The following is a 27,078-nucleotide window of genomic DNA, read 5'->3' on the forward strand; positions in this document are numbered from 1 at the left end:
TTGCAGCTTCTAAATCGCATTTCGGACACTTTGTTTTCTTATTTGCCTGGTTACCCTGTGCCCAACTAGCTATTCTCTGTGGAGTGTAATACAGTTGTGTAATGGTTCTGTACGACTGTAGCCTCAAGCTAGTAGACTGGACAATCAGGTTTATATGGCATAGAGAATATGAGATCTGTGTTGGGTTGATGTTCATACCCAGTCTGGAAGACCATTTAGCCGCTATTTTCGTGCAATCTTCAGTTTTACCTTGTGTTAGGTATCCATACCCCAGACTTATTAATGATTTTACTTTGTTCGAGTATAAACATATAAGTATGTCTGATTCTACTACTTCCATAATTTTCATCTTAGAGAGCAGATAATCTCTTATTTGAATATATTTAAAGTGCATATTATCCCTTAAATTAAATAGAATTTTGAGTGCATCAAAATCCATAAAACCATTCTGACCGTATAAATCCCCCAGTGTGTTAATACCGTGTCTCTCCCAGAGAAGACCTGCTCCATCAGAGAAAATATCAGGTAGTCCTGGGTTGCCCCATATTCTAAGCTCGGCATTATAGAAGGAGATTTTCCCAATTGTCAGAATTTGGTCCCAAATTTTTTTAATGTGCCTGGCTGACTTAAATTTCACTCGTTTAAAGTAGTTAGGGTCATGCAAACGGTGTAAGAATTGATCACAATCAGATCCCAACATGAGCCGGTGGTAAAATAACGAACTATCGTTTTTTATCAGACTTCGTATACGACGAAAGAAAGTGGCTAAAAAATAAAACCTAAAGTCGGGAAATGCTAGTCCCCCCTTTTCTATTGGGAGTTCTAGTAGTTTCAGTGCCCTACGTGCTTTTTCATATCCCCATACAAAGCTGCTATAGATGCCCTCTAGTTTTTAAAAGAAAAGTTTATTGGGTTGCAGAGGGATAGATCTAAATAAATATAACACCTTCGGTAGAATCTTCATCTTCACTAAGTTTATACGACCCACTAAACTAATCGGAATCTTGTGCCATTTTCTAAGGGTCGTTTCTGTTTCCTTTAGAAAAGAATCATAATTCAGCGTGATGATTTTATCAGTGCTTGACGCTAATCTAATACCTAAATAAATCGCACATTGACATATGCCAGTGATCGGTTCCAAAGGTATATAGTTGGCAATAACCTGCGTCTTTCCTACGTTAAGTTTATATCCTGAAACATTGCCAAAGTGTGCAGCCTCTTTTATTATTTCAGGTGTAGCTTTAACTAGATCTGTAGTAAATACAGCGATGTCATCTGCAAAAGCAGTTATTTTTAATCTCTCTCTGCGGTGCAGAAATGGAAGAATATTTACTTGCATAAAGAGTGCGTTTAAAAATGGCTCCAAAGATAGAGCAAAAAGCAGAGGGGACAGAGGGCAACCTTGCCTAGTTCCTCACCCTATGAAAAAGCTTGTTGATTCCTTTCCCCCATAGCTGACTTTGGCCATCGGTCTGTCATACAATGAGCACACCCACTGTAAGTATTTACCCTGAATACCTGCCTTCTTTAGTACTTCCCACAGATACTCCCACCCCACTCGATCAAATGCTTTTTCTGCATCTAACATGACCATTCCGAGTGGGGTGAGAGTAGTTGAGGCAACATCGAAGGCTGTGATTGCAGTTTTAACATGGGCCGTTGTGTCTCTCCCTATCACGAACCCATGTTGTTGAGTGTTAACCAAAGTCGGCATAATGGGCGCTAAGCGATTTGCTAGTATCTTAGAAAAGATTTTAACATCTGCATTAAGCAGGGAAATCGGCCGGTAGGAGCCACAATCTTCCGGAGTTTTTTTTTTTTTAAGAAAGAAAATTATTTTAGCTACTTTCCATGATGTAGGGGCTTTCCCCGAGCTGTCTATAAAATCAATTACAGATTCTAACAGAGGTAATAATTCTTGTGCACAAGTCTTGTATAATTCAATAGGCAAACAGTCCTCTCCGGCGACTTTCCCCGGTGGCAGGGCTAAAATGGATGTATTTATTTCAGCTTGTGTTATTTTTAAGTTAAGTTGTTGTAATTTTCCGTTAGCGATGTCTCTTTGTATGGGCATATATTTATCTAAATATTGTGTAATTCCAACTCTAGTGGGAGTATTGTCTGGAGTGTATACATTTTGGTAATAGTTAACAAACTGACCAAGAATCTGTTCTGGCTGTTCATATTTATGTGAATCAGACCCTTTGATCATTTTAATCCTGATTCTCGCTTTCTTGTCAGCAACCTTATGTGCCAGTACTTTTCCAATTCTATCTCCTCCTTCGTATTGAGTTAATTTAAACTTATGTATTTTGGCACAGTATCTGTCTCTTAGTATCTTTTTGAGAGAGGATTGTAATTTTAGAAGTTCTAATCTTAGCTCCTCAATGTTTGTATTTAATTGTTTGGTTGCGTCTGCTAGTTTCTGCTCCATTTGCAGTATATTAGAAGTGGTTTTCTTAGTAGCTCTGCGATTTTCAGCATTAGTTCTAAAAATGTGTTGTTGAACAAACACCCTTATACTGCATTTACATGCGTCCCAAACTACATTAATAGTAGTTGAATTAATGTTCAATTCAATAAATTCTTTAATGTGTTTTTTTAAAGAGGTCACGAAACCCAGGTCGGTAAGTAAGTATCTTGGAAATGTAAATTGTCGTACATCCGGCCTCGAATCACCATTCTCGAACTCTAATAGTATCGGGTTGTGATCTGAGGTGATCCTCGGACACAGTTCTATCTTGCCATTACCCACTATTTGATCAGTCGCCCAAACCATATCAAGTCTTGAGCAGGATCTGTGGGGCGCTGAGTAGTATGTATGCCCCGCAAGATTAGGATGTTTAGAGCGCCATACATCTTTAATATTAAGCAATCTACCCAATTCCAAAATTGCAGACCTGCGTAAGCATCCTGCGAGGAGAACCCTGTCCTGTAGAGTAAATTTTGTAATCTATTACGCAATTAAAGTCTCCCATCACCAATATTTCACCCTCCCACTCTAATAACTCAATACTTAGTTGCTCAAACAACTTAGGGTCATCTATATTGGGGCCGTAAACTAGACATAAAACAAGTTTCTAATGTTCCAGTTGAACTTGGGCTATCGCCCACCTTCCCCGTTCATCTGATGCTGTTTTTAAAATTTCAATCCCCAATCCTTTCTGTTTTAGTATGGCCACCCCCCGAATAGAGGCCCCCAAAGTTGAACAGACAACAAGCTCGTACCCCATTTGTGAAAGCAACTTCCTATCTTGGTAACTAATGTGAGTTTCAGAAAGAAGAGCAAATTGTGGTTTATACATGCCTATCTCCTCCTGTACCAATCTCCACTTTTGCTTGCTATTGAGGCCAGCAACATTCCAAATTCACAATCTGGTCTTAAACATTACTTACATCTTTGTTTTTTGAATTTCCTCTGCATATAGTCTCTAATAAAACGTTTCAATACTTTGTCCGCACCATAGTTCTTCCTTGCAATACCTTTTTTCCCCATCCCCCCCCCACCTGCAGCCCCTACCCTTCCCACCCCTCCCAAGTCCCTTTGGGGGGAGCACCCCTCTATCCCCTGCTGCCGCTGGAATGGCAGCCTAGTGAAGTGGCAATCGCAGAGGCAGATTCTGCCCGCTAGTCAGTGATATTACTCAATACATCCGTAAGAAACAAGAAGAAGAAAAAAGAGTAAGAAGAATGTGAGAGTTTTATATATATGAAGCAGTGAAAAACAAACAAACATTGCAAATATTCAACCCATTTTTATCCCCCAATGTGTTTTATATGGTTCAGCAAGTATGAATGAAAGGAGCTCCTTATGATCAGAAGTGCGATCACCCATCGTTAGTGTCAGTTTCATTTCTGTCTTTCAGATGTAAATTTTTCTAAAGCCAAAACCGCCTCATCTTGGTCAGTGAAAAAGAAAGACCGCCCATTTCTGATCACCTTGAGACGGGCAGGCTCTTGTAAATATACTGTGCAGTCAATAGCTTTAAGGGAGTCTATCAAGTTTCGAAGCTCCCACCGTCTATCCATTGTTCCCTTACTTAAATCTGACCGTACAAAAAAGGTTAGATTGTCAATAGTGACCGGGCAGTTGGGTTTAGCTTTAAGGTATACAGCTTGTCTTAGCAAAAAGTTGCCAAAATATATCGGAATTGGTCTAGGGAATTTGCTGGTTTTGTTTTTTTGGACCAGAGGAAGTCTATGTACTCGTTGTAGTTGGGAGTCCCAGTCCCAATCTGATAAGTCGCTAAATGCTTTTTGAAATAAGTTCACTACGTATGATCTGGCATCCGCTCCCTCTGTCCCTTCGGGGATCCCAAACAGACTGAGATTAAGTCTACGTGCCCTATTTTCCATATCCTCGACCTTTGCTTCAAGTTTAGATATTCGTGTAGCGTGTTGTTTAGTTAACTCGTCTGAGGGAGTAGCTCCTTCTTCGACTACCACAACTAGCTGTTTAAGATCTTCCATCTCTTGAGTGACTCCTCCAAGCTTCCCGCACACTTCACTCATAAAAGCCTGGAGTTTTGTGTTGTCTTCTCTTAGCTGCAAGAAATGCTGCTGACTTTCTTGTCTTTGAGCTGTAAGAGTCTGCATGATCATATCCATAGTTGCCGCGTTTGAATGGTCTTCAGTTGTTGATGCCCTCAAGGTCGTTTTATCTTGTATTAGACTAGAAGATTCGATGATATCCGACCTTGGTATTAACACATTAGCTGAAGAGGGTCCATGGCTTATTTTGGATGTTCTCTTATCTAATCTGTCCGTTTCCAGTAGGTCATTCTCTGTATCATTCTCTGTGCTGGTTCTCAGTACCGTAAGTTTAGAGACTGGATCCAGTGTGGTTATCTGTTAGCTTTTTGATCTTTGAACACTAGTTAAATCAGCGGGAGGATTTATAACAGGGGAAGTCAGGTTTAAGTCTGTTATTATACCCGTATTACTAAGTGCTGCATTAGATGGCGCTGTGGTTACATCTATGGTTACATCTGTACTTATCGGTGTTAATAAGCCAGGGTTTTCCAATCGCAGTGTCATTTTCTTACCCCCTTTTGAATGCTGATCTTCTTCGAGACTAGCTCCAGAAAGCCTCATCGCCATGTTCTTTACCCCCCCCCCCCTTAGCTTGTATTCATTTTCTGAGTGGGCTATCATCAACATTAATCTTGGTCTTTGGCGCCATTTTAGCTATGGAGGAGGAGGTGTCTTTAATCAATGATTTAGTAAGAGCTTTTTTCAACTTGCTCCTAGCTTTGGTTTTAATTTTCCTTAAAACTGATGCTTTGAGATTGTTAGATCTGTTATGGATAATTTCTGTCTCACTATCATCCCCTTCAGACACCTCTTCTTAGTCTAGGTTAGGTCCATCATCGTTTGCTTCGTCTTCATCTATCGGCGTACTCTCTGCCGCACTGTTTGTATTGGGGTCTGTTATCAGCTGAAGTATTGGTGTTATATCAGCATGGCCTAAAGTGTTATTAAAGTCTGAGATGTCTGAAGTTGTGTCATTTAAACATCCTGGTTGATTTACACTCCCAGCCACTTTCTCACAATCAGACTTTATCTTGGCTCCATCCCTGTTCGTGGTATTAGTTATTAAGGAGGTTATTAAGGTAGGATCACCCTCTGATAGTCCCTCGCCTTCTATCGTATCGTCTAGTACGGTCTGCCCAGTATTATCTATAGACGAGTTAAGTATCAAATTTTGACCAATTGAAATGGTATTCGGATTTTCCTCTTCACAAGAAAATGTCTCTGTCTCTGTGTTTCTACCAGCCCCCTTAGCAGACACACCCGGGCTGGTTGTTTGAATCAAAACCCAAATTGTATTTCCTTTAGCCCCATTTGCGGCTCCTACTGCTGCTTTCCCTTTTGTATTGTTAACGTTTTAGCCCAATTTCAAATTGCTTTTGGAAGTTATAGCATTAGCGGTGCCTGACACATCCTGTCCGCCGATTTTGCCGGTCCGTGTAGATCGGGTATTCAGCTTAGGAGCCATAACGGTATCGCTCTTCCGTGTAGCTCCCGGCGTTCGGTTCACAGCTGTTACTGTGTCCAGCTGCACCACGAGCGATCCAAGACCCGCCCAGCTGAACCAGCGAGTTTGTGGCAGGGAGGTGCGTCTTAGCTTCCACACCGGCAGTATCTTTCTGCCCAGACGGCCCAAGCGGCAAAGAATCTGCAGCATTCAGTTAAGTGAAGGTACATTTCTGCGTATGAAAGTTTTAGCTGCTTTAAAGTTATCGCTTTATCCGACGTCTTAAATGCTCAATCGCTCTATCACTCGAAAATCAGCGCTCAGCTTCCCACTCTATTATCGAGTTTCGTGGTAGTTAGTACAGCTGTAAGCGTCGTAGACTCTGCAAACGCTATCAGCTATCGGTAGTTCGGCAACCTCAGCAAAGTTATTCCATATCGCTGTTTTGGATCATTCTCCTTTTGATTATTCCGCTCTGGTTCACCAAAAAATAGGTAATTTTCACGGTCGGCTTCTTACATTTATCGCTGCGGGAAGAGCTGCCCCGCGTTGCCTGCTTCACCTGGCGGCGTCAACCCGCCATCTTGACTCCGCCCCCCTGAATGATGAAAATATAGCATCAGAATGTAAAATTTAAATAGGAAAGTTGGAGCTTTCAAAAATTTAGTTTTATTTCTAAAAGACAAAGTGATATACTAGACTCTAGCCCATCATTTTCTCTTTTTTGCTCCTAATATATGCTCTCTTTTGGTCTTAGCTTACCACTGCTTTAATTGAGACCATCAATCGTCCATACTATATTCTCTTTGTTTTATTTGCATTCAGGAGCGGCCTGTGCAGGTGAGAGAGGTGGGACAGTGGGGCGGTTGGGAGGGATTTCGACAGATGAAGGAAAATGTATTATTTATTTAAATTTCCATCGTGGTCATCTGTCAAATCCCCCTCCCCAACACTGCCCAAAGCTCTTGCCTGCACGGGCCGCTCCTCTTTGCATTGCTCCTAAGAAACCAGCAAAGGATACCAATTTAAATTTCAACCTTCAGTTTCAAATTTCTACATATTTACAGGACGTTTTAAAAAGTAAAATTGTTTACTTTTATTTTTCCTTGTGTATATTTTCTTTATTAATCTGCTAATATGATTTATAAACTGTTGTGGACCCCCTGAGTAGGCTTTGTGGGCCCCACGGGTTCAAGGACCACAGGTTAAGTAGACTTTAATGCAGTGGATTTATAGCTGTTGGCCTCTTCTGTTACTCCACACCTTAATGTGGGATTTCGAAGAAGGCTGACTTCTTCTGTTATACCATATTCTAATGCAAAAGAGTAAGCTGGTCTCAACTGTTAGTCCACACTTTAATTGGGTGAGTTTCACAACAGGTTGATCTCCTTTGTTGCCCCATACCGTAATGCGGTGGATTTCATCTCAGGCATGCCGCTTCTGTTAGTCCATACCGTAATGCGATGGATTTCATGTCCGGTTGGCCTCTTCCGTTTGACCACAACTTAAAGTGGCAGATTTCATTACATGCTGGCCTCTTCTGTTTGATGACACTTTTATGTGGTGGCAGTGCTTGACCTGTAAAACAATAAGGTCCAATGTTATCAAGGTTTTATGTCGCCTTTGCACCACACAAGGGGGCACAAGGGTGATGCAAAACCTAAATGAGATTTGTCAAGCAATACACGGTCACCTTGAGTGGCTTGTGTGGCTTGAAAGATCTAGACTAACCCAAGGCAGTGCAAATTTTTGCCTTGCATTACTCTGTGGCAGAGAGGCGTCCATGGGTGGAGCGTGGGTGTTCCCATGCATCCACCCATGCATTCTGACACGTTTCCAAATTAAGCAATGCTGGTAGACCTGGGAATCAGTCAGAATTGTACACCTGCCCACCAGAAGCACAACAAGGATAAATATCTTTATTTCTCTCGTTGTTTCTGCTTTTTAAGCGTGCTGCATTCTGCAGCACAATTAGAAAGAGGAAAATGCCTCTGAGGATTGTTTTTGTGCAGGAAGGTGCCCCTTCCTGCACAAAAACAATCCTCCCTACAATGCAGGCACCGTTGTACCATGGTGCAAGGGTGCCTGCTTGGCGCTAGGCAGCAGTTTGTGTGCCAGCGCAGGCGGAGCGCAGGAATGCACCATATAATGTTATGTACGGTGCATTCCTGCCCTCTACCCTTCACCCCGCGCAGTGCAGCAAGGTGGCTCGTTGCCCTGCATTGCGTGAAAATATGATAAATATGCCCCTAAGTGTTGGGATCCAAAGTTTTGCTAAGAAACCACTACTGGAGCTTTGCAGCATACCAAGGTTAGTAGTATTGTTTCAGCCGCCTGCATATTTAATCTGTCCCCAGATACTCCCTGTCTAACTCTTGCAGGTTCCTATTTTATCCTTTTGTCACGCTTGTCAGTCTTTCCCTTCCTCCTTCTTTCCTTCTGTGTGTTTTTGTCTCTCTTGCTCAAAGTCTGGTGAGGAAAAATAAGTGCTAGTCCCCCACCAGCAACCACTGGCTCAAATTAAGCATTAAGCAGTGGATACATACGAGACTGACTCTCCAGCTGGTCCACACCTTAGAGTAGTATATTTCATCACAGGCTGATCTCTTCTGTCCGTCCACCCTTACACACGGTGAATTCATAGCAAGCTGACCTCCTCTGTTAATCCACAGCTAGGTGCCATAAATGTCATAGCAGGATGGCCGTCCCCATATGTCAGGGTCGCAACTAGTGTATTCAGACACGTGCTTATTGCAAGTCACGCCCCTTGTGTGGTGCTATGCGGTGCCCAAAAGTGCGCGTTCAATATAAAATACACATTTGGCCTAAACATGAGCAGTTTATGAAAATGAGCATAATGGTAAAACGAAGAGAGGCAGGTTAAATGTAGGTAAGTAATAATTACAGAGTTATTAAAGCACCGGTGCCAGATCCCTCCAGTCGCCATTAATCCTGGCTTCCACTGCTTCCATCATGAACCGTGAGCGCGACGTGGCCAGCTGCATTTCTCCAGAGGGACCAGCAGGGAGACACGGTAACATGAGTGGACCCCAGGAGCCTAATCTGGTCTCCTGTGGTCTGCGGTGACATTTCCCACCCAGCTAAGTACTGCACACAGGGAGTGCTTTGCCTGGAACAACAAATTAAAGTCTCCTCAAATGAACTTCCGGTCTGTTGACTCGCCGCAGATTAGGCTCGGGGAGCTGCTGCATATTTTAGTTTGCGAAACTGTGTAGTGTGTTGTCACTGACTGCTGCCTCAACTCTTGTTTCTCTCAGGTATGAAAATTCTTCTCTGGAGACAACCTTCACCCACGGCAGCTGGTCCACCTTTTGGGTGAAAGTGGCATCGTGCTGGGCATGCACCTTGCTGTACCTGTGGATCCTCCTGGCACCGCTCTGTCTTCCTGAGTCCGACCAGCACGGTGGGAAGGGCCCACCACAACACATTCTTCGACGGCGCCATTTCCGCAGAGTCACAGTTTCCAAGTAACTCTGAGCTCTCGCGCGACGGTGTGTTGTGTCCTTCCTGAAGGACAATGTCATCTGACACAGGGATTGGGCACCTTGTCAAAGACAGAGAAGACGGCAGGGTGATGTACTCGGGGTGAGGAGCTCCTTCACTGGTGGTCACTGGTGGACAGATATTAGATTTGAGGCCAATAAGCAAGGCAGGTGCTGAGCAAACCACTCTTTGACTTACCATATCAATTCTCTGGCTGTGCGGTGGTGGTCTCGCTGCAGCGGCTTGCTTCGCCATTATGTGGTGTTTCCAAAAAACAGGCCCTGGCCACGCTGTCTAGCCTTTGATTCCCGACATTCATTTTAACCATAGGTGATCTCTTTCGTAGCATGTTTCACCTTTACATTTGCTCCTGGAAGCAATAAAACCTTCTCTGAGAATGTCAACAACGTTTAAGGAGCACGGATCCTACCTTTTTTGTACACTGCTCCACTGCTTTATAGCTAGGAGTCTGTTCTGAAAATTCCGAACAAATATACCAAATCTTCCGTAAGCAGCCCTGTGCAGTGAAGCATGAACTTGGGCACTGTAGATTGTGTATTATTATGCAACATGTCCCAGAGGCAGACACTTTTGTTCAAGCTTCAATTGGTCATCAGCCATTACCTTCCATCATCCTGCTACTCGCAGTATTACAGACTCGTAAAATGCAACAGCGACCAAAGACTGTTTCCTCTTTTATGTGCAAAGTCAGGGGACAAAAGTAGTATCTTGACAAAAATGTATTTGGTACCATCAAGATGTCTGACATTTTACTATGCTTTGTTGCATATGTTTCTTCTGACCCAGTGACAATTCTGTTTCAAAAATGTTGTGCCGACATTAATTTGTATGTATAAACATATTCTAGAACGAGTTAAGCCCACATTAATTATGTATTCTTAAATATTACATGCCTGTTGTGAAAATGCACCCGGTGAATGTGGTGTTGGAGGTGACAGCCTCCTGTCAAGCATGTGTTGAGGATGGGGGGGCTTAAGTTAATAGACTGCGGCAGAGGGAGCTATTACCCTGCATCCCACTGACCCACACTCTCCCTCTGTAACCACCATCAGTCTGCAGTGTATGAAGGGACGTTGCAGGGTATATGTTTCTTTCCAATGGGCCAGGAGGAGGAATTCGGCCCTGAGCTCATCGACTGTCCTGCTCCACCACCTGTCCCCCAGCCTAATGAGAGACAGGCAGGCTAGGATGGATGGCATGGCCATGCCAGTCAATAGGCTGAGAGGGAGGCTTAAGTACCTCAACCTGTCCACTCTCTCTCCGCTTATTGACAGGTGTGTCCCCCCTCCATCTCTCCCCAATGAGCTGTCAATAATCCAGGAAAGTAGCCAATCTAGGTTGGTTAGGAGTTAGTCAAAGGGCGAGAGGGTGTCAGGGGTGAGGAGGGGAGTCTTTTCATGTTCTAAATTGGGTTTGTCTGTTGTAAAACAATACTTTTCTGTAAGGAGTATTGTTTAAAATGGCGTCGAAGCAAGGAGATCACAGTCTAACATATTGAAAGATAATGTATGCAAATTTCAAGTATTGAAATGCAAGACTTTATTTCAACACCATTTTCACATTTAAATTAATGGAAACAGCTCCAACCATGGTGATGTGCTATACACAACAAACTCTGTAACATGATATAACAATATTTTATATACAGGTAAATTGTCATCAGACGTAGTTTTTATTAGGTCGAGCCTAGATAGCGCATGCGCTGTCTGCATGGTGTATTCAGTATGTGGGCTTGCATTCCGCCCCTCGCAGCTGACTAGTTAAGGAGAGGGTCACTCACAAAAGCTTTTTTCTTAATTATGTTTTTGTCTTTTATGTCCACCTTCTTGTGTCTTGCTCCTCCCCTGGAGTATTGGCCTATCACTCGTATCCTTTCACAAAAGGGTTTTCCCTTTGTGTTCACGCACTGTTTTAGTTTTGAGGCAGAGTGCACAGGTTTTCATTGCCCAGTGCAGCGCCCCCTTCATAGATGCCGACCGTTGCTTACTCCCACGTACCATTGCCTCCCTACCCCCCGCACCCATACCTTTGGTGTTGCTTGTTTATTTTTTATTTCTGTATTGTATTCAGTTTTTGCAACTCCTTACTGTGCATGGGCTTCCTGGTTCAGCACAGTGCCCCCTTCATGGACACCGCCGCTTACTCCCACGTGCCATTGTTTTCGCCATCCCCCATCCATACCATTTGTGTTGCTTGTTTTGTTTGTGGCTTTGCGCTTGCCCCAGTGCTGCACCTTCACCCATCTCCGCTACCCACCCCCACCACCCCTTCCAGGTCGCTACTTACCTGTTACCAATTTGCCCGTCATGGCTGCTTCTTTTAATGCATTTCAAAAGCAGCATGAACAAGTAAGAGAAGACGTGCACACCTCGCTTTCCATCATGGCAGGGGGGCATTCTTTCGGAAAAGCGCACAGCCATGCAGCAGCTAGCCCCCCCCCCCCCCCACCCCCCAGGCATCAACACGGAAGACAGACACCTTGGCCTTGGTGTCTCTGGTGCAGGCGTCCGTGCCACAGCCTGGCGCTCTCAACATGGCGGCAGTCGTCCAATCTGAGCTGGGCAAATTTTAAACTCCAAACTTACTGGGTTTATATTTATGTTATTTTTAAGACCTGCCAAGTTGTACAATGCAGTTCTTTCCAGTACACCATGCCTAGAAAGTGTAGTCCCAGAGTTACTGTAGCAGTGACAACGCTGCCACTTCACATGTAGTAAAGTTGTACTAGTTTTGTTGCTAAACATGCGCCCATCTTCCACGTTTACATGCGAAACGTTCCAGAGCAGACCCCAGGGCACACGCTTGTTTTATACATGCTATTTAAATTTAGAGTGTTTTGTGTGGACATGCTGCACTTTTAACTTTCCTTCCACTCTCCTCATGAAAATAGGATAAACATCATTATTCTGTATATTTTTATTCTGTCCCTCCCCTTATCGCTCTTGGGGGCCTTGAGCGTGTTATAAAGGTTCATAAAATAAATATTAAAAATTACTGCAGCCTGGCTGGTGTATGCTTATCACGTTCTAGCTTCGCAGATTGAGTTTCGTGACTCTTCATCTGACACAAAGCACACACCGGCATGACACCACCTTCACTAGGATGCTTAGGTACCAACACCGACAGGCACTGCCTACATTCTGCGGATGCACCAGTAGACACCACTTACACCCGGCGGCTGACAGACACTGCACACACCCACTAGCCCAGTGGGCAGAGACACTGACAGGCACACCCTAGCAGTTGCCACACACCTCCCCGACCAATTCTCCAAGACTTCATTGTCAGATACATGGCAAAGCACATTGTAACTGCAGACTTCAGTCTGGGGTGAGTACTGTGTGTGAGTAACCCTGCATTCCACAACACAAATCCAGAGGAGAAACCGAACCTACCTGCCCGTGAGGCAGACCCTCCCGGGCGTCCACAGCTGAACTTTCCTCACAGTTGCATATTTCAGCATTACACTGAGAACAGTCTGAGCATGTGTTCTAATAATATATATCTGTACATTTTAACTTTAAACCAAAGGTGTCAATTTGATTGGAAATGACGAGAATTATGCAAGCCACCTCACTTAGCATGACTTGGAATTCACTGCATACATACAATAACTTTTGGATGTAAACACGTTTCTGCTGCGTTTCCATGTTCGTTTTGTTTTTCCCTGTATTTATGTGCACTTAATATTCATCCTCTTTTTCATCCATGGAAATGTCTGCTTACAGTGTGTGTTTGCGAGCACCGTTGCTTGAAAGATTGTTAGGTGAACATACGAAAACAAAACTTGCAGAAATATACCGTCTACTTTTTTTTCTTCAATCCTAAATATGCCTCTGGTACATTAGTTCAGTATTGAGAGACTGAATGCTTTGTGTGTTTTGTGGGCCCAAAAAAAGCGCATGCAGGCCTGTGAACATGCACAAAATACACATGGACTCACAAGCAACCAGACAAGCTTCGAACGTGTGTGCATGCACACAGGCAAACCATGCTAGGCTTTGCCTCACATGACACTGACATAGAGCCTTCTGTCATAGGCATTCACATCAAGCATTGGCAAAGCCAATAGATCTAGCCTTTTGGACCTATTAGCTGTTTCAATGGTTTTTAGTGATGCCGTGCTGAATGGTTAAAGAAGAGACACCCAAAAAAGAAGCTATGATGGGAATGCTGTAGGCGAGTAATTTTTTAGGTGCATGCATGCACACACTTACAAAATCAGAAACACATGTTTTTCTTTTTATTTAGCGATCCAAGTTGGATTGGTAAATAAAAGGCAGTTCAAAAACATTTTTTTTTTTTTTAAAAAAGTGGGTGGGAGAATCAACAAAAAGAGCATTGTGGAAGCAACACGGAAGATGCAGGTAGGAGAAAGCACCATGGTGGGCAGAGTCTGAAGCAACACAGAGGGTGGCAGGAGAAGTACATAACATGGGAGAGAGAGAGCAACGTGGAGCGCTGAGGAACCACACAAGGGCAAACACTATGGACAGAGTGGGAAGAGGCACATAGGCAAGAGAAACATGGAGCACAACAGAGTAGGTGAAGAGAAGTACTCAAGGGAGAGGGCTGGGAACCCATGCATTATTACGGGGTGCTTAATCAAAAATTAAAAAGGAAGTGACTGAAAGTAAGCAGTTTGTCCCTCCAGCGGAGGGACAAACACAAGAAGCAGAAGGAAAGCCCACACAATCAATCTTTGAAACAGAGTTGACTGTTCACACGTTGTTTTATTAAAAGCATGCTGTGTAATGCAATGAACACTGTTTTCTTACTCCTACTGCACAGCAATTAAAATGTACAAGGTAATCAAATGTAAAGTTTATGCAAATGTGAATCTGTCCAGAAAGCACTCACACAAGGTTTCCCAGCAACATTATAGCAACGAGTTTCTTCACAACATTCACATATTCGATAGAATAATCCGACAGGTCAAGAGATAGCTATAGATGACGTGTAAATGTTTCTTAATCTTTGATATGACTTAGATTTACTAGATAACTAAATGTATATTTTCAGGAAAGAGGAAGTTACTCAAGAGTAAACAAACGCAAATGTAGGCCACAACTTCTCGTGAGAGAACAAATACAAACACAGACCACAACTTTCCATGTAAACAACTATCAAATAATGAATTTAAAAAGGTTGGTAAAAAATAAAGATCTACTACAGGAATTTAGAGCCATGTTGCGTGAAAGGGTGGTGGTAGGGGTTAGGATAGGGTGGTTTGTGGTGGTTAGAGGGTGGTGGTAGTGGTGAGGTGAGTATGGTGAGGGTGGTAGGATGGTGGTTGTGGTGGTGGTCTTGAGGGTTGTGGTGGTTAGGATAGAGTGGTGGTGGTTAGTGAGGTGGTGGTGGATAATGGTGATTGTTAGGGCAGTGGTGGTGGTTAGCGCGGTGGTGGTAAGGGTGATGATGAGTAGGGTGGTGGGAGAGTGTTGGTAGAGGATGGGAATGGTAGGGTTGTGGTGGTAGGGTGGCAGTAAGGTAGTGGTAAGGTGGTGGTAGGGTAGTGGTAAGGTGGTGGTGCGGAGCAGTGGTGGCATTAAGGGTGGTGGTAGTGTTGATTAGGATAGGGTAGGGTGTTGGTGTTGGTTTGGGTGGTGGTCGTTAAGGTAGAGTGGTGGTTGGTGTTGGTTAGTATAGGGTGGTGGTGGTTAGCATGGTGTTAGGGTGGTTGTGTTAGTAGGATGGTGGTGGTTATGTTAGGGTGGTGCTAACGGTGATTAGGGTAGGATTGTGGTGTTGGTTAGGGTGGTAGGGGTTAGGGTAGGGAGGTGGTGGTGTAGAGTGGTGGTGGTGGTGGCTAGGGTGATGGTTAGGGTGGTGGTTACAGTGGTGGCAGTGGTTGTGCTGGTGGTAGGGTGGTGATGATGAGGGTAGTAGTGATAGTTAGGGTGGTGGTGATTAGATTGGTTGGAAGGGTGGTGGTAGGGGTAGGGTGGTAGATGTGCTTGTTTTATGTAAAATTAGATTATCCTCTGTACGGTCGCCTCTGTGACTTTTTTCCATCTCCCTTTTCATACAGCATGGAGAGAGACAGAAGGGTGGAAGGATGTAATTAACAATGCACAGTCGGATGGGGAGAATGCATACAAACACACAGATTCCTATGGTGTGCTGCAACTATTTTGTTTTATTGCCTCTGAAAGAATGTAATTGGAAGGGCAATAGGTGCCACATGGAAGCAGTACTTGGGCCATTCTCCAAGGGGAGAGACAAACGCTTGAAAAGGAAGTGAAGCCAGCACGTGCTGTCAAAAGGGAGCAAGGAAATGAGAGTGGAAAGGAAGCCAACCAATCGTAAGCAATGGGCGTGCTCTAAGCCCCTTGTAAGTAAACAAAATATCTCAAGAAATAACACGTGCTATCTCAGGTGAGATCAAAACCATTGGTGTAACAATGGCCACAGGGGGCCCCCTCGGCACTGTGAAATGGGCAGCAGGCCCCTGGCCTGGGAGCTTCTGACTGGGTCTGGTGCGTGGAGGGCTCCCCTCCTTGTATTTTGCGGGGAAGGGGGGACGGAGGACTCAAGTTTTGTTACGCCACGGATCAAAACATATGATATGCCACCGTCTATTTTGTGAGAATAAAAACATTTCATGCCAGATTGTAAAACATATAAAAAACAGATGGTAAAGAGATTCACAATAACATGATTTATTGTGGTACAATATGCATATAAATTCATGTGAATGCAAAACCTTTATAAAAGCCTGTAAATAATGTCATCATCCCAGGCAATTTGTGGAATTACACCTGATCTGCAATATGGAAATCGGACATCAGAACTGTCCTGAATTGAGTACTTACAGTTTAGAAGTCTCATAAGAAACTATATAAAAGGTTTCACACTCACTACCCAAACATCATAAGATACACGGGGAGGTTTCTAATGGGCTGTATGGAGGCTTTAGAATGGTATAGGATGCACAATATTGGGGATAATACCAGATTCTAACCATGTGCATTGCTGCTGCATGATTTTACAGATGTACTTAATCAGTAGCCAGTACAGAGAGTCGTTTAAGTCCTTTCTAATTATGTACAGGTATGGTCCCATGTTCCATTCACACTATGTCACTGAAGTGTATGATGATTTGTCCATACAACCTTACATATGCTCAATCTTCTGATTAAACTTAAAATCGTTGTACTACTTTTGTATTTGAATGCAGATGAGAGATGTATGGCTAGAGATTGAGTAAGACCCATAATGCTCAAACTAATTATGTTTTAAGGAAATAAAATGGTACCCAACATTACTCTTTTCCTTGGCCGCCCTCTTACTCACACTTCGAAGGAAGGGTGTCGTGACATTGGTCCCTCCAGGATTTTCTGCCATTTGATGGCATTCATTTTCCCCACCAGCCTACAAAGATTATACGAACATATATTTTAACATATTTTATTGAAGTGTGCAACGGAGGTTGCCCAAAGCTGTATTTAAAACCAAACCTTGTATAATGCTTTTGTCAGAGCGGTGTTGTACTTCGCTGCTTTCTCCGTTTTCCTGAAGTGAGTCCAAGGTGGAGGCAGAATAGAACAGAGGTCGTTGTTTAAAGCATGGAAAGAAGGCCAGTGCTGTACCTCACCAGCTCATCAGAGAAGCAGCGATGCGAGCCTATGGTGCTGTCAGGCACACAATACTCCCAATTAGTGATATCTGTAGACTAAGAGGGTAGATGCTTGTCAATATTATTTAGGCTCCTAGTGACAGCCTGTCTGGTGTTGACTGTAGGTTATTTAAGGTTAAATGACAGGAGTGTGACACAACTTTCCACTGGAGGGCAATTAGCACAATAGGTGTGTGAGAGAAGGCAACACGTCCTTCATTTTCCATGTCTACATCTCAACATAGCTTATTCTTTCGATTGACTGAACATGTATTTCACACAATTTAAGGTTACCACTTTAAATAATGCAATGAATAGGTGGTGGCCACTGCGCCAACACCTTAAACATTTATATTGTGGTTTATAGTAGTTTCTCATCTCTGCTGCAGTAGATAATTTCAGGATGTTGTGGGAAATCGCCCTTTTAGATAAAAGTCTATGTGTGTGTGTATATGTACGTGTGCATACACACACACATTTCCAAACATAGTATGGCTAGCTCGATTTAAGTATAGTGTACATAGAGGTAAGCATAACAAATCTCAAGACCAAACGTCGAGAGGTTTGTAAAAGTCACCAGAGTCTAGTGATCGCAACATAGTACAAGGTTGCCAGTTATATATTTTTATATTACCTAAAGTGACCTTCCATGTGTCCCAGTCGGTGAAACACCATAACTCGCGAGGTATGACATCATTGCTGTTTGCAAATCATTACTAAACATGTATTAAAAGAACTTGTGTGAAATAAATTAGGAAAATACATTTTAAACCGGCATACTACATCTGAAACAGCCAATGTGTTGGCATTGAAGTGAACTTCCACCAGTTGTCAATGTGATATGTCATAAGTCAGAGATAACAAATATGTCATATTACATTCTGGCATAGTACACAAGTCTCACATTCACTCTGCCCTAATGGCATCACACATGCATGCAAATATAATCCTGTATAAATATAGGGAATAGTATCAAATACAGGGGTAAGGAACCACAATCAGCAATTGTGAGGGAAGCAGCAATTTCAGCAATATATGTGAGTGAGATTTAGCACTTATATTGCTTTCTTTCTGTGAATACACAGCTGATAGCTTGGTATTGGACCAACAGAATTCTTTAGAAATATTGAACGTGCTGTAACATTGCATAACACTCTATTCGTAATGCATCCGTTCACTGCTGAAATGGTTTCTCGGCAGTGACAACAGATGCTTATTGTTGCCAACTCAATAGCGCTCCTTTTTTGGCCTCTGGAGGATCAATGGCTATGCAGACCTGGCGACCTTCGAATCTCAACCACATAGTTAAACATCAGTCACTGCGGTAGGTCAGTCGATGGATTGTCAACATAGTCCCTTGAATATGTATCTCAGTTCGAAACTGTGCTCCGTAATACGCTGCTCAAAAGCCTTTTCAGTCCACCCCAGCGTCAATATAGACTAAGGTAGTATTGTTTCTAATCTGACAATATGACATCAAGAACATATACTGTATTGTTCTTTGGTTTTATGCATTTGGCAAAAGTTCCTGCAAAAAGTGCTCATAATGTGTAAATCCCAGTGTACCTGGAAATCATTTAGTCCACAAATAGGAAGGTCCTGGGTCCCCTCTTCATCCTTTCTCTTTGGTGGGGATTGAAGACCTTTGGGTTGCTCTATGAAGAGCTAGCCATGATATTTTGTCTTTGACTGGGCTCCATACTTCAAACACTCTTGGTCTAGGCCTCGTAGTAACTTGTCTTCCTTTGGTCTGTAGGGGCGTACAAAGCTTTGGGCCTCTAGCAGTATCCTATTCAGGGTGTGTTCATAATTCACATGCCTTCGAGCCATCAGGATGTAGTCCCTCTTCTCAAGCAGGTGAGGGCAGTCGCAGATGTTTGGAACCCACATGTATTCCCGCCTCACTATGGGAAAGTTGTTCTTGTACGTCATCACCACCTGCACATCGTAACGGGTTTCCTTTCCAACCACCTTTTTACCAATGATCCTGCCTCGAAAAACTGAAAGAGAACCACAAAAAGATTAGTACCAAGACTAAAAAAGTTCCTACACATAGACAACGTATTGATTCACACCAGCTCTAGTGCAGGGGTGATGAGATTCATGTGATCCCATTGTTCCTTTTTGAGGTGCCGCAGAAGAGTGAGAGCTTCCTTGTCCATGGACTGGATTTGGAAGCATGCCATGCTCCAGGCATGACATATTATGTCAAGTGATAGTTTTCCAGCTGGACGCAAAACTTTGTCCTTTGAGAACGTGAAGCGGAAGCCATGTACTGGACCAGCTGTTCAACAATGAGGTGAGATCTAAAAATGTAGCCCGACAGGGGACATGTGAAGAGTCAAAGCTTTTCCTCTGCAAATTTTGTGAAGCCTTTGAAGGATAGTAAACTTTAAATCAGAGGGGAAAAAAATCGGCAACAATTCCCTTCTAGCTAGGCAATTTCATGACAAGAAAGACGTTTTAACAAGAAAATTCTACCAGCAAAGTTTTGCAAAGTTGATAAAACTGTTGCATCTTTGCAACAGGCAGGGATTTCTATCTTCCGTAAACTGCTCAGATGAAATTTAAATTTCACCTATGTGTAGTACGGCCACCCTGTTAAACGGGCTACGGGGGAAAAAACAAGCTGTAGAAAAATAGGAAAGAACCTGGAGGAAACAATTAGTACATCATAAAATTGAGCTCTTCAGCCAGTAATATCTTTTAGACCGCACAAAAACGCCTAAAAGAAGACAAGAGATTTGTTGCTTTTCATGCATTTTGCCCTAATGTAGACACACGTGCTTTCAGAGTCATACACTCAAATAGAAGGATCAGATTGTGATCGGTAACCAGGCACTCTTCCAAACAATGAAAAGGAAAATAGAAATCCCAGATCTCACCAAAGTCCTTCTGACAATACTGCTTAATCTTGTTCTGGCGACCTTTGATCTTTTTACATTTGCCACATGTATCTGCAACAAGAAGGTAAGATTTAAAAACGCAGTCTAAATCCAAGTATTGATACTCATGCGGAAAAATTACAGGGTTGAACTCGTTCACTCTCAAAGGTGCATAATATGAATAAACTGATTGGTATAACCATGATCTCTTGAAGGTGCCACAGTGCATAGCACAAATTGGATTTAAATATGTCACATGTCCAGCTTTCCCATTCTCGGCATCTTTGCGGATCCATACTTATATAGAAGAAGTTTCGTTCCAACCTTTCTTTAAAACTACCTTTACTTCTATCAGAAATTAAATTGGGCAGCACATAAACAGCATAACCAGTGAAAATAGAATTTACAGTCACGCAGAAAACAATTATTGAACAGAGGTGTTATAAGCAGTGTATGAACATTAAACGTCAAACATAAGCAAAGAGGTAAGGAGCTAACATTCATGTAATTATTAGATTACAATTGCATAGGAAATGTAGAACAATAATACAAATATATTCTCAATCCAGTGGAATGACAGGGATGAAGTCATAGTCATCTGGATGTTAAACAAGTGAGACATGCACATCTAACAAAGTAACAGTTTATGTTGGGTTTGAGATGGAAGGGATTTTATTCCAAGTGATCGAGCAAATTCTTTGTCTTGAATATGGAGCTGTCCAATCTAACAATAAATATATTCAGACCACTCCAGAGTGATTAATAATAACATGCTTGGGTTAGAGGGAGTGGAGGTCAGTGCTGTCATATGTATCATTGATGAGGAAATCTAAAGTAGTCTCCAGAAGTACTCCCGGGGGGCGGTTGGCCGGCACTGCAGACCTATTGGCAGCGGGATTATTTAGGAGCAGTATTAAATCACATGACTGTGTTTTAGCTTCTTTTTGAGCGAGAGGAAGAGTAGGAGGTTTCCTCGGGCACATCCTCTGCATCTCACCTATCATGTATGACACTTTATGCACTATCTGCAGGACTTTCTTTTTTAGCACGTTTCTTAGATTCCTTTGACCTGGTCAATCCACATTTGTATTTATCATATTTTTCTTTCCATCTATCATTGTCTTTATCTAACCATCCTTGAATTGTGGCTACTCAGCTTTGATTTGTGGCTTCTCTCCTTCTCACCTTCGCAACTCAACTTCACTAATATTCTTCTTACTCCAGGTTTCATGAATATTTGCTTCTTTTTATTATTGACTTGCGGGGTTTGCAACAGTCGTTGAAATTCCCCAATCTGGATTTCCATGTTAAGTCCTGCACATGTCTGTTTAAGAAGTCTTTTGAATCAAATGCCGCAATTGTCAGGTTTTCCCTTTAATGCTTCAGTATGTTGCTGTCTAGTCAGTGTAAACATGCACCAAAGGATTCACAGCTACATAATTCATTCTGTATCGCTTCTTTCTGGCCTGATCATTCAGGAGGATTAATGGCAGGTTTTGACATTGGATTGTATTAGGTGAGGTTTAACTCCTTTCAGCCAGAAGGTGGTAAGTCATTGATCATTCTATGGTGGTCGCTGGCAAGAATGTTTTTGCTTTTATTTATCATTAGAGTGAACATATTGGGTGATAAACTTGAGATAGTGAAGATGGTAAGCATCGAATGACTTAAGCAGGTTAACTGAGGCTTGCTGAGTTTTTGTTGGTAGCTTTGTTGCCCATATAATTTTATAACTTCGTTATCAGAGAATTATTGAGAAAATCCTCAGTTTTCTTGTTAACGTTTGCAGGGGCTGGGTGAGGCTTTGGCCTATTCATAATGGCCTCAATATGACTAAAATCGATCGCGTTTCATTGTTGGAACAGGACTGTCCCTTGATGTATGGGGACTGAGTGAATCTCGAGATATATAAATATACGTCAGTATTGTGCTTCCAACATTGGTTGCATCCCTTAGGGCACACCTTTGATTCCTTACAGTAAGAAGGACTCCACCATTGTTTCTTTCAATGTTGTGGTTTATTTTTAAGCTTGTCGCATTGTTTTTGAAATTTCTTTCATTCCTTTTGGAGTAATTATCATTCAATTTATCATGATCAATACATTCCAAAGGCTCCTTTGGAATGTATTAATCATGATGAATTGAATGATAATTACTCGAAAAGGAATGAAAGAAATTTCAAAAACAACAGTGCTCCAATTCCCAACTGCTTTCGGCGATGACTAGTGGTTGCCGGTAATTAGAGTATAGCGATTGGTGGGGGGGGGGACACAAATGCACACTCACTCACACAACACCCTTCACATCACACACTCACGTATACACATACATTCATACATACACTAATGCATGCACGCACCAAATATTAAATACAAACATAACACTTACTGTTAGAAATTGGGTTACTGGTTGACTGGTGTGTGAGCTCTGGTCAAGCAGCAACCACAATGCTAGTCAGGATAAGGCACAAACAAACCCCAAATTAACCTGTGCTCACCCTCTTGTAGGTTGGTATAGAGCAGTCAAGCTTGACTTGAAGGCAATGTGTAAGGTGTCTGGTCAACACTTCAAACAATCAAACAGTGAAAAAAACTTACAAAAAGATCCCACACCAGGTTTAGAAAGAAAATAATAGATTTGAATAAATAAAACATGAGCAAGGCTGCGAAAATTAATCAGTAAAACTGGAGATATAGAATTTTAAAGTTTTAAGTTAAAATAGTGCCAAAAAGCACAAAGTGCATCAAGAGATATCTGGTCACGCTGGACCAGGACAAAGTCACAAGTTCTGGCCAACAGCGATGGGGCACAGGCCAGCTACAGGGCCCATGCTAGGCTTGCTGAACAAAGTACCTTATATCCTGGTTGTATGGTGTCATGTGGATCTGAGGGAAGAAGCGCTGCGCAGGCAAAGCTCTGCATTAGTTCAGAGATGCGGAGAGACTGCAATGCGAAGCCCTGTGCATTGTTGTTGAGGATCCCGTCAACGGGGCTTGCGATGCGGAGTCAGAGAGTCAAGGATGTGGTGCACAGCTGAGGCAAAACATCAGTTCCGAGGAGCTGCGAGACTGTGATGCGAAGGCCAGCATCATCGTTTAGCTGCCATTGATGAGACATGTGGGGACTTGGATCAGAAATGTGCCATGCAGTCAGCGATGTTTTTCGGTTACGAAGATGCAAGGTTGATGTGGATCTTCTGCGCCGGGCCAAATCCATGCAGCACTAGCGATGCTTTGGTTTTGCCGAAGCATGCACCACTTAGCTGAGGAGATGCAACACTTTAGCTAGTAAACACCATAGGCCAACTTCCAGGGTACAGGACTGAGGTGGTACCACTTGGCAGGGTAGACTCACAGATGCCAGAGTCCAGGTGCCGATGCAAGGTTGATTGAAGCCTGATATGTCCCTGAGGCTTCAGATTGGAGACCAGCCAACTAGCCCTTGGAGTCACTCTGGGTTTTGGACTCAATATATGCAGATCCAAACCTTTTCACTGAGGTAAGAGGGCAGCAGGCAGCAGGTCAGCACAGCAAAGCAGGAGTCCAGAAGAGTAGCAGTCCAGAAGAGTGGCAGCCCTTACAGCAGTTTAGCAGCCCTTCTTCCTGTTAGAGTATCCACATGTACACAAGTGTACTGAAGTGGTGCTGCCTGAGGTCCTTCTTTTATGCACAGTGCAGTTGTGCCATTGAAGTGGGAAGAAGCTTATAGAGGCATACATTTGAAGTGCACAGCTGCCCTGCCAGCCCTAGCTCCAGAATAACTACAGGTAGTATGCAGCTCTTTGTGTAGCGACAAAACACAGCCTATTTAGGGTTGTGAGACTGTGCCCAACTCCTCCCCCATCCTACAGTATGGCCCATCAAAGCACATCTAACCTCCCATTATGTGTGGCTGTCTAGGAGGAATACAAAAGCCCAGCTGCTTACTACACCCAATCATGTGACCAGAGGCAGGCTTCAGGCACCAACTACCTAAGACAAGAAAATGCCAACTTTACAAAAGTGGCATTTTTAGAATTGTATTTTAAAATCTGACTTCACCATAAGTCAGTATTTTAAATTAGGATTCCAGAGACACAAAACATGAAGCAGTCATATCTTCCTATTTGGAAATTATGCCTATAAAATGTAACAAAACAATATCAATGTTATCCAACGGGAGATGTAGGCCTTGACGTAGTGAAAAACAAATTTAGTACATTTGTTTACTTAGACATGTAAAACTCAAAGGTACATGTCCTACCTTTTCAATACATTGCACCCTGACCCTGTCCAGGGGCTACCCTAGGGGTGACATATGTATTAAAAATGAAAGATTGGGCCTGGCAAGAGGTATATCTTGCCCGGCCGACATAGCTTCTTAAACTGCACACACTGTTCTCTGCAATGGCAGGCTTGAGACATGTTTATAGGGCTACCTAAGTGGGTGGCATAATCAATGTTGCAGGTCCACAAGTAGCATTTAATTTACAGGCCCTGGGCACAGGTAGTGCACATTACTAGAAATGTATGAGTACATTTAATATGCCAGTTGGTTATAAGCCCCGCCAAGGATGCCAGGTGTAACAATTACCTTCTACTGTCTCTGGAGGGAAGCCTCAGAGGGTCCAGGAGAATTGAGACTGTACCTCCCATCACTGGCTGACATTAGGTCAGCCAATGATAAGAGGCAGCATTCCCTACCGCATCACCGAGTGGGATGGGGGTCAGTGAAAGTTTCTGACCCAATCCCACTCTGTGGCGAGGTGCCACTGATAGACACTTGGTCTTGGGCACTTAACGGTTTAAAACTAAAGAACCTAGGTACATGCTATCACTGACACTCCCCCTGGTCATGAGGGGGAGGAGCTCCAGGCACTTTGCAGAGCTGAGGAGGTCATGCCGACAGGAGGTGTGACATCTCCAGCCCAGCAAAGTTCAGTTCAGGCAGGAGACTCTGCGTTTAATGCATGTGTAGCTTCTGGCTGCCTGACCTGAACAAGAAGAGTGTCTTTCGAAAGACACTTTATGTTCAAAATGTGGGGGACGTGGTCCCTCTGCTCTTAAGGGTGGGCCGCTGCTGGTAGTAACTCATGTTAGTTATACCAGTATTGGAGGTAGAGCTTTTGTCACGCTTTGGAATAATCTTTTTTTTGTTTTTGATATTTTTTATTATTCATCATCAGAAAGTACAGTTCCACATGATTACAATCAAATATTTCATTCCAAATATACATTTCTTTTAGCAGATATGCATCTTTATAAACGAAGACAAAAAATAATTTCACAGGTCATATGAGTCTTTACACAAACGAACTAAAGTTCATGAAAGCAAGAAGCAAAAAATAAAAAATACAAATTATTATAATATTATAAGCTAATATTGTAGAATAGATTACCCCTCTATTCTTGATTTCCAATGTTCTACCGGTGCCCAAATCCGTTTACCTAATTGCATCGCTTTGCGGCCTTTTTTTTCATACAATGATTTCTCCAATATATACATTGATAGCATTCTCATAAGCCATTGGTTAAATGACGGGGGATTAGGATCCTTCCATAGGGTTGCTATACAAAGTCGGGATATGGCCATTGCAATAAATATAAATTCTTGATGGGGGATATCCTGCCCATCTCTCCCTACACCCAAAATCATGATCTCATTTGTTAAGCCAATTGATATCCTTAATTCATCCCTAAAGAATATTTCCATCGCCTTTTTGAAAGGATTTAATTTTGGACATGCCGAAAACATATGGATAGTATCAGCTTGTGCGCTTTGACATCTGGGACAAGATATTCCACTAATTCCCCCCCCATTGTGCTATTTTATGCGGCGTGTAATATAATTCATGGAAGGTTTTGTAGCATTGTGCTTGTAAATTAGCAACTTTAACGATAGAATTAGCAAACTGCAGTGATTTTTCCCCCTCGTTTCCCACTAAGTTTAACTTCGTCCTTCATTTAGCGAAGATTTTGGTCCTATCGTCTTCTTTGCATTCACTCAGCACCCCGTATAATTGTGAGATTGAGCAACCCTTCTCATTTTGAATATATTCCATCAAATCCACTCTTTTAAAATGATCTCCCCTAGGCAGTTTCCTTTGTATTACTGATCTGATCTGTAGGTATTTGAAAAAGTCTCTACGATCTAACTTAAATATTTGACAAGCCCTTTCAAATGAGATTATGCCCGTATCATCTATAATATCTCCTATAATACAACGCCCCGCGCTATCCCATCTTTTCATAACCTGATCATGGAACACTTCAGGAAGTAGCTCATTTTTATATAAAGGTGTATAGAAACTCATCCGTCCCAGCTTGATTTTTTTCCGGACCCTAGACCATACCGATTTGGCTGCTGCAAATACCTTAAACTTTGTTCTTTTATAGTAGCTAAATTCTTTAAATGTGAGTAATCCTTTATTGGAATCTCTAACTAGTAAATCATATGTGTCTGGTATATCAAGTCCGTCCCGCCATCTATCGTTAGTGTTCCCCCCAAGTAGTCCTCTAAGATACTGTAAAGATGCTGCTAGATAATATTCTTTAAAGTCTGGAGCTGCTAATCCTCCCCTTTCCTTAGATAGAGCCATCTTTTTTATGGATCTCCGCGTTTTACCTTTTGCCCATATAAATCGATTGCAGATCCTTTCAATATCCTTAAACCAGTTATTATGAAATATTAAAGGGATAGTTAAAAAAAATATAACATTTTGGGAAGAAACATCATCTTAATTAAATTACAGCGTCCGATTATTGTAAGATGTAAGTTTTCTAACCTATCTAGATCTTGTTTAGCCTTTCTGATTACCGGAGTGAGGTTTTCCTCCACTAGCTTAGACAGGTTAGATGTTATAGTTATACCCAGGTAGACAGCCGAGTCTATTACTCTAGCATCGTCTATTATAGCAAATTGATTGATAACTATCTGTGTTTTAGACTGGTTCAATTTGTACCCAGACCAAGACCCATATTTTTTTGCTTCTTTTTCTATTTCCACTAACGCTGTTGCTGGGGTGGGTGACGTGATTGCTAGGTCATCTGCATAACCCAACATTTTTGTCTCGTAGCCATTCAATACAATAGACC

General features: G+C 42.5%; 2 protein-coding genes across 2 annotated transcripts in view; one reads left to right on the top strand and one right to left on the bottom strand.

Moving 5' to 3' along the window:
- Positions 1-10,635, top strand: part of SERINC4 (serine incorporator 4) — a 273,320-nt gene extending 262,685 nt beyond the window's left edge. The window contains exon 11 of the mRNA XM_078684114.1: positions 9,256-10,635. Coding sequence (XP_078540240.1) covers positions 9,256-9,469 — 214 coding nt within the window. The 3' untranslated portion in view covers positions 9,470-10,635. The remainder of the gene's footprint in view (positions 1-9,255) is intronic.
- Positions 10,636-14,215: 3,580 nt separating this feature from the next.
- LOC144824146 (ADAMTS-like protein 5) overlaps positions 14,216-27,078 on the bottom strand; it is a 297,391-nt gene continuing 284,528 nt past the window's right edge. The window contains exons 12-13 of the mRNA XM_078683277.1: positions 20,006-20,077; positions 14,216-19,120 (exon numbers count right to left, since the gene is read on the bottom strand). Of these exons, the coding sequence (XP_078539403.1) occupies positions 18,786-19,120; positions 20,006-20,077 (407 nt within the window). The 3' untranslated portion in view covers positions 14,216-18,785. The remainder of the gene's footprint in view (positions 19,121-20,005; positions 20,078-27,078) is intronic.

Source organism: Lissotriton helveticus, chromosome 3_1, assembly GCF_964261635.1.
Source record: "Lissotriton helveticus chromosome 3_1, aLisHel1.1, whole genome shotgun sequence".
Taxonomy (NCBI): domain Eukaryota; kingdom Metazoa; phylum Chordata; class Amphibia; order Caudata; family Salamandridae; genus Lissotriton; species Lissotriton helveticus.